This window comes from Limulus polyphemus, unplaced genomic scaffold, assembly GCF_000517525.1.
Source record: "Limulus polyphemus unplaced genomic scaffold, Limulus_polyphemus-2.1.2 Scaffold215, whole genome shotgun sequence".
Classification (NCBI taxonomy): Eukaryota; Metazoa; Arthropoda; class Merostomata; order Xiphosura; family Limulidae; genus Limulus; species Limulus polyphemus.
The window spans coordinates 765680-774570 of record NW_013665825.1 but is presented as its reverse complement, the minus strand read 5'-3'; the positions used below and the strand labels follow the sequence as shown (position 1 = coordinate 774570).

Sequence of the window (8891 nt, the reverse complement as noted above, 5' to 3'; positions counted from 1 at the left end):
GTCGTGAATTGTACCTATATTATGTTTCTCTATTTGTCGTGAATTGTACCTCTTATGTTTCTCTATTTGTCGTGAATTGTACGTCTATTATGTTTCTCCATTTGTCGTGAATTGTACCTCTATTATGTTTCTCTATTTGTCGTGAATTGTACGTCTATTATGTTTCTCTATTTGTCGTGAATTGTACGTCTATTATGTTTCTCTATTTGTCGTGAATTGTACCTCTTATGTTTCTCTATTTGTCGTGAATTGTACCTATATTATGTTTCTCTATTTGTCGTGAATTGTACCTCTATTATGTTTCTCTATTTGTTGTGAATTGTACCTCTATTATATCTGGTCCACACGTATGATTCTTTTTTTATAAATATAATTTTTGAAAAAATTACACATTCCAAACTAGAGGCAACTGTATTTTTATGTACATGTATACAAGAATAAAAATTTTGTCACGGACTCTTTCATAGTGGAGTAAAACCATCTAAATATTATCCTATAATTTGAAATGAATAATCACAGTTATTTTTTCTTTAACTTAGTAAAATAAGAACAAGCATGTTTTTCCATGATATGGCATTGTACACCATAAAACGTATAATTTGACTTTGTACAAGTGGCTTATCATGTTATAAAGGTTATATACAGGAAATTGGAAATGTAGCAGTAACGTTTAACTTAACTCTTTACAGTGAAAGAGAGTACGAAAAGAAAGAGAACCTATTTAATTTATTCTCAGTAACACAGTTCTAACACTAGTAAACTGGCATATTTTTGCTTAATTAAAGTATCCAAACTCTGTTTAAGTGTGGTATGTTTTACACACACTTAGAAACGTAGCTGTACCTGCATTAATCATGAACTGTAATTCCGAAGTAATGTAATTTCTGTGAACATTCACAAACGTATTTTGTTATAATGAGAAATAAGTATGATGTATCTTTTCCATGACGTTTCACTATATTACATGCATTGATGTTGCAGTTGCCTATCCTACTTTAAAAGCCTCTATTGAATTTGTTCAAATTTCACTAATAAATATACTGTAATACTGAGATTATGTAATATTTAACAAGGGGTCATTAAGTGTGCACTTAAGAGCAATAAAACACTTTCCCTAATGAATAAACCAGTTAATTAACTTTGATTAGTTAAACATAACACTTTATATTTTATCTATAGCTAATTGTTTTATTTAATTATATTATTATCTACATGGAAGTTTAGAAAATTGAATTAAAATACAAAAATAACATTGAATAAATCAAATTAACTTTCCTGTACCATTGTGATGATAATATGTATATAACAATATTAAGATTGTATAATATTGTTTCTCATGCTGTTTGTATCTTTTTGTGAGATAAATATTAAGTGAAAAGAAAACTTAATTTTTGAGCAATTGTTAATCTGGTTTGATATTATTCCATAAAGCAGGAATTGTTGGGTCATTGAAAAGCAATGTTAAGTTGAATACACTAAATAAGTTTTGTTCTTTATTTAGTCTGTAGCTCAGCTTTTGTGTTAACTGAACTGTGTGAATTTGGAAGTGGGTGTAAAAGAAAGTTTAGAATTTCAGATAATTTAAATTTCTTATTTTCTTTGAAAAAACATATTTTACAGTTTTGAAATTACTAAAAAATAAATTAACTATTGTTATTACCAAAATTGATATAGTTAATAAATTTTCAGTTACTGCCCTTCTGATTGATATTGATTTTCAATGTAGCTTGAACTTAATGTTTATTTTGGAATGGCAGATTATGATATTGGAGAGTTGGAACGACTGATAAGTGATGCTTCATACAGCAGTGAAGACGACAGACGTGGTTCAAGGAAAACGGGTTTAATATCTGAATCTCTTTCAGGTTGGTGTTAAAATTCATATACATTGTGTGTGCTTTTTTCTTAGCCCTCATTCCCAGTATTAAGATATTAAAGTTGAAATACCTGCCAAACTTGAATCATTTGTATGATTGCTTATCTGTTTAAACCCAACAACCTTTGGAAGGTCCAACTGAATTCTTCTACCCAGTTGCATTGAAATTTATTCAGTCAGTTTTCCCAACAACTTTTGACACCAGACAGATAAAGATATGGATAAAAACTGCTTTAAATGTACACACACACACACATGTAGGTTACAAATCAATCTAGGGTTAAATGTTTGTACTTTATACCTACTTGATAAAGTTTCTCTTGCTCTTTCCTCAATCTGTATATCTATTTTTTTTTTCTTTCGTTCTTCAGTTGCTTACTTGTACCAGTTAGGAAAAACCAATATACATTCTTATTAATTTATCACAAAAACTCTTTGGAGGTCCAATGAATACGCTATAAAGTATTAATTATTAATATTTTTCGAGTTCCATGATGTTCAAGGAATCAAACGGACTACATATAACAGTAGTTTTAAATAAAATTTGAAATAATGTACAGTTATGAAATCTTTGCAGTATCCTAAGACCATAAATTCTACGTTTTTTCTGTTATACTATGGTTATAGATCCAGCATCTTCTGATGAAAACTCTTTAAGAAAATATATATTTTCTATATTTGTAAATAGTTGCATTCTAGTGTAAATTCAGTTCAAAATCAGTCATTACACAAGAGAATGGGCCCCTGTGTGACCTAATAAACTCTTAGTTATCTGTACTAGAGAGAACTGTTTAAAAAGTAACTGTAATTTACTGACACTGTATTACAACAACTTTACTTTCCAACTTCAAATACAGGAGAATCGGAGAGTGAACAAGAACAAAAGAGTGAAGAAGAAAGTATGACAGAGAGTAAACGAGATGGAAAAGAATCACTTTATCATCATCAAAGCAGAGCAGTACCATCAATTAGTGTAACCACCCATTCCCCAAGACCCACAAGAGTACTTGGTCAGTTGAAATTTCTATCACAAATTTTATAGTTTCATCATTCCAAGGTGTTTAATTTAAGAAATATTGCAGTTTTACCTTGAAGTCTGTACAATAAATAATAAAAACACTTGAAAGAACTTGAAAATAAAACCCACATTTTATTTAGCCGCATTGTATACGACAAACTTTCCCAATGCTAAGATATTTAAAAAAATTTAAAACATGAAAAGAAAATACAGGCATGAATGTTTGGTTTTGTGTTCAATTCAGTGAGTATAGTGTAGATTATAGAAAGTACTGTGTTATCCAGCTGTAAAAAAAATATTTTACCTGGTAACAGTAACTTAAGTTTCTTTTTCCATTTTACAGAGTAATGTACGTAAACTGTTCGGGTATATAATCTGTTGTAGAATATTTTGGCGAAGCTTTCTTAACTCGGTTAACACAAATATTATTGCCACACAGCCAAACTTTACATATAATAAAATCTAGGAAGGTTTCTCTTGGTTAATCATGCTTTTAAGATGTTGCAGCAATGGTAACATCTGGGGTTTTGTTATTGTTTGGGTTTCAGTCTCCTTGTTGTGTTGTTTTGTTTATCAATTTCTGCTCTGTAATTGTGTGATGAGTTTGCTGGATGTTGCTTGTGATGACATAGAATCTGGTAAATTATTTGGTCTACATTTTAATATGTTAGTTCTTCGACATCTATCCATCTTTATTATTCCATCTATTAGTGTTTTGGTGCTTCAAGTGGCATTGGTTTAAGGTACTAATTTGAGGTGTGGACATCTTGGTAGTTCCATGAAATATAGTCTTTGTTTCATACACCATTTGAATGTTTTATAAGTAGCACACATTGTTATGTAGCAGTAATTTAATACTTGCTTGAAGTTTGAGATTAGTATTGTCTATATTTACTCATTGGTAGATGTTCTTCTGTGCAATTTGTGTGGGCAGATGTATTTATTGAAACAAATATGTTCTATCACATTCAGCTGCCTAAAGCAATACTTGGGTAAATATTAGAAATGGTTATTATTTTAAAGTTTATAAACAAAACATGAAACGGCTAGCAACATGAAATAGAATTTACTTCCTGTTGTGTAACTACTGTCGGAAACAGAATTTTATTCAGTGTGAAGGCTAGGGACGTATGGTAGCTAGTTCAGTAAATCTGATGACAGATTTATCTCATTATTATCAGCAATTTTGCTTTGATTCTTTTGTTTATCTCAAGTTTTGATATTTGTTTTACCTGTTTATTATAAATTTCAGAAGCTTAAAGTCCAGAAAAAAACCTAAACAAATCTCAAAATTCAAACCTTTTAAATGAAATTAGTAATCCTTAATTTGTCAGTTAATTATGATACAAAGAAGATTCAGTATAAGAAGTGTATCTTTTTTTCCTGAATGCTTTTATTGATTAACAATTCCTAGTCCATATGTGTGTTGCCCTTTAAATAGCCTAAATAAGTCTTGTTAATTAAAACCATAATATAAAATGTTTTTTTTTTATTATTTTACAACTTGGTATGAATTCAGTATTGGTATTTGAATCTTTCAGCTTTAGTTAAAAGCAGCTTTGTAAATTAGATGTGCACTATACATATTTTGCAGGAATTTTAAAATTCTATTTAATAAAAGACCAATAATAAAATTTTCTGTTTAATCTCAACAGCTGAAAGACTGAAAGTACACAATTTCTTATTAATTCAGATTAAATATTTAAAAAAATGTTCAACAATATCTAATCAAACACTGTTGATGTGACATTAGCTTCTGAAAAAGTATGAGTTACCTGTTTCTCACTAGGTGGACATTTTTCTCCTACTCTTTCTATTGATTTATTAAAAGTTGCATGATATCACTTAGCAACACGTTTTTCTTGTCTTCATTGACAACCATAGTTATCTTTTATCCAATATTCCATTTCAAAGGAAGAAAATAAAGAATGTCCACTTTGAATGAAGTTGATATGTGTTATGTTTTTTTTTAAATTTAAACTATGTAGTGTGTATTTAAGCATACATTGGACATGTGTGGGCAGTTTGCCTGCTAGACTGTGAATGTGAGGAGTCCATGTTTCACATCTTGTTGCCACAAAATCACACTCCATACTTTAGCGTTGTGGGTGTGTTACAAGAGTTACTGTTGACTGGTTGTTGTTGACTAGCTGCTTTCCTTCCCTCAGTTAAGTATTAGCAATAGCTAGCACAGATATCCCCTTGTGTAACTTTGAGCAAATGTACAAATAGTTCATGCATGCTACTTTTTCTGATTCTATTTTCAGTGCTAGTACTTTACGATAATTAGAAATTCATTTTTTTAAAGTACATGTTTCATGTGGTCATCATACTTACTTCTGGGGCCAAAGTTTGAGACATAAAACTACTGAATATGCTCAGCACATCAGAACAGCGACAGTCACTTACAATATTCAGTTCAAATAGTAGGATAAAGTATCATGGTGGTCAATGCTGTTGAATGCCTGCCTGCTGCCTTCCTTCTGGCCAGTAGTTACAGCTTAAGGAAGTTATACCTGAACTCGAGGGGTCTCTGACCTGTCCTTTTAGTATACTTTCCATTCAGGTTGAAAATTCCAATCTTTCAGTTTACTGGGAAGTGCAGACATACAAAATAGATTTATCTTTTTTTGCTCCAGTAACAGTCATGTTTATTTTTAACAGTAACCAAAAAAAAGTTTGTTTTTTTTTTTTGCTCCTCGGTATGTTTTTTTTAGTGCTTACAAGTTTTAACTGCCCTTAAATTTATTAGATTCTTTATTACTTCTGTAGACAGGTTCTACAGCTTTGTACTTGTTTAAATTTTCTGACAAGTTTTTAACACTTTATGTATCGATACTATATACAAAGGCTTCACTTTATCATTTCAATAATTTTGCACGTTTAAAAAGAAAATTGATACGGAGCTTTCAAAAATAAAAATTTATACCAGAAGCTTGAGTTACATTAAATCACTAAGAATCCCCCAATATCGATCTGCCTTAATAGAATGAGAGCCTTGGTTAATGACAACTCATTATAATAGAAGTACTTGCGAGTAAAGTATAAACCACCACGTAACAAGAATGAGAACGTTGTATGTGTATGGGATTTTCGGAGCATGTTCGTTTATAGATAATATTTGCTGTTTAACGCAAAGTTGTGTATTGTTTTATTAATCGATTTTGTCAACAAGATCCGTTATCTTTGCTGTACATGCACACGTAGTAGAATTAGGGCTTTCAGAAATGTGATTGAAGTGTGTAAATTTATATCGTTTATCATGCTATTGCTGTTAAAATCATGTGCACCTATTAATGAATAGTTTTACACATACGTGTTTGGCAACCTTCGTGATACGTACTCGAAATAGTTCTAACTGAACAGTATAGAAATTTATGTGCAATTCATGAAAGGCCTTGTTTATGAACAATTTAGGAAATTCGTGTTGTATATGATATAGAAGTCTTGTGTGTCGTTCATGTAGAAAATTTAGTGTACGTAGTAATGATTAACCCATTTTAAAAGAACGATATGCCAAGTCCCGTGTTATTCCGTTATCAATTGGCGTTATTTGGATGACTGTGATTACACACAATTCCCCAGTTTCCATATTAACATACTTCTGCGAAAGACGTCGAGATCAATCTTGTAGAGTTTTCATGCTGACAAACTTTCCTTTCACAGCACCTGGAGGTCGGCTTCAAAGATCACGTTGAAGTAAACCAAAAGCATAAAAATTAATTGGAAATGCATCGAGGGCCTTGACAGCTATGCAATCGAATCGGATTACTGAAATTCCAGTTTCATCGGCCATCTTTATTGTGAAGCCGGAAACGGCTCGACAGCTATGCAATCGAATCGGATTACTGAAATTCCAGTTTCATCGGCCATCTTTATTGTGAAGCCGGAAACGGCTCGACAGCTATGCAGTCGAATCGGATAATTGAAATTCTAGTGTCATCGGCCATCTTTATTGTGAAGCTGGAAACGGCTCGACAGTTATGCAGTCGAATCGGATTATTGAAATTCCAGTTTCATCGGCCATCTTTATTGTGTAGCCGGGAACGGCTTGACAGCTATGTAATCGAGTCGGATTATTGAAATTCCAGTTTCATCGGCTATCTTTATTGTGAAGCCGGAAACGGCTCGACAGCTATGCAATCGAATCGGATTATTGAAATTCCATTGTCATCGGCCATCTTTATTGTGAAGCTGGAAACGGCTCGACAGCTATGCAATCGAATCGGATTATTGAAATTCCAGTTTCATCGGCCATCTTTATTGTATAGCCGGAAACTTGTGCAATGTTTTACCTACGAGTCCGCGTCATCTTTAAATCTTTAATTATTGTCCCTAACGGCACCAAAAGATATTTCGAGCTTCATTGCTTCATCATTTTGAATCGGAAGGTCCTCTTTCGCATTAATTACCGTCAAATGTTTGGATGAGGGCTTTGCTCGAATTGTAATGGGGTGTGGCTTCAGACTGTTGTTTCCTTAATATGTTTGTTGTGCGAATTTTCGGTTTCCATGGAAGCTGTTGATCGAAATGCCCTTTGATTCTATAACGTTTAACATTCTTTCTACACGACATCATTATCCGTCATCAGATAGGCATGCGAGAAAAATTTTGTCAGCCATAAGTCTTCTCTTGACGTCATTGCAATTCTAACCCTCGAGAAATCGCTACAAACCATTTATATAGGTGCTAAATAGCTCGCCCATGGCGCCACAACCTGAATCCGTATTAGTATTTTGAAATCGTTGTTATAAAGCGCTATAAATTCACTGTAAGTTAATATATAGAGAAAACACAAATTAGGAACACTGTATTTAGTAGGGAGGGTCTCGTACAATTCAATATGGTTTACCCATCTCTAAATGGTTAGGTTTCACATTGTGATATCACTGAATGTTGAAGAGAAACGTAATACTTGAGCTAACCAATAGAAATGAAACGTAATATTTGAGCTGACCAATAAAAATTAACCGTGACTATTCAGCTTTTGTATTTAAATTGCTGACATTTATTTTTCGGAGAGCTGCGAAAGACAATATTAGTTGTTACGTAAGAACGTAATTCGTGTCGTGCCATTGTCTTTGTGACATTTACAGCCGTCTGTTTTTTATATTTTAGTTTCGATATTTTTGCCACTGCAATTATTATACTTTTTTTTTTCCATTTTATTATCCGATGAATTTTAGTAAAGCGGCAGTTATAATTGTATTATTTCCCTTTTCATATGTATTATCCATGTTATTATTAGTAGTTTAACAACCGTTCCTGTAACAGTAATTAACTTTAGCTAATGGGCCATGTATAAGCCCAGGGAATACCATCACAGTGGCATTGACACAACAAGCACCTGTTACAGCTAAAACTAATTAGCTGCAGATTGCAGTTTCACTTTCAGGCTAACAAGGGGTCATACGGGGACTGAGCTTCACAAAGTGTTTTCGACCATATCATGTAGAATTAGGAAATAGTTCACATGGCATGTTAATTCAAAGCCTTTTTACGTCAGAAGTTTTACAAATTAAGGCAATTTTTTCGTTGCTTTGAAACGCCGATCTATTTGGGCTTTGCAATGACGTCGTGATCTGTCTGGGGATCTTGCATGCAGGACATAAAAGTTTACAAGTTAAGTGGCCTCCGTGATGATTCCATAAAAGTGCCCCCCCCCCCTCTCCACACACACTAGCTCGACGTTAAGCTTGATGGTTTATAAGGCTAACAATCGGGTTTTGATACTTGTATTGGCACAGCGCAGATACCCATTGAATAGCTTTGCGCTTAAACACAAGTAAACCATAAAGGTAGTTTTGAAAATTTTGATACTGTAGGCTCTTTTTGGAAATAAGGTGTGTAAAAATAAAAATATATTTCCATAGATGAAAACACACAATATATATATATTCAACTGTTCGAATGTTGTTTTTGCAGTTTACTTTCACGGAATATTTTTAACAGACGTGTTAAATAATAAAAATGTGAAGGGTTTGACAATTGCTAACA

At 32.6% G+C, this 8891-nt stretch overlaps 1 protein-coding gene across 1 annotated transcript in view; it reads left to right on the top strand.

Moving 5' to 3' along the window:
- Nucleotides 1-8891, top strand: part of LOC106478484 (A-kinase anchor protein 13-like) — a 146934-nt gene that overhangs the window by 55135 nt on the left and 82908 nt on the right. Inside the window, exons 7-8 of the mRNA XM_022382087.1 lie at nucleotides 1758-1865; nucleotides 2734-2886. Of these exons, the coding sequence (XP_022237795.1) occupies nucleotides 1758-1865; nucleotides 2734-2886 (261 nt within the window). The remainder of the gene's footprint in view (nucleotides 1-1757; nucleotides 1866-2733; nucleotides 2887-8891) is intronic.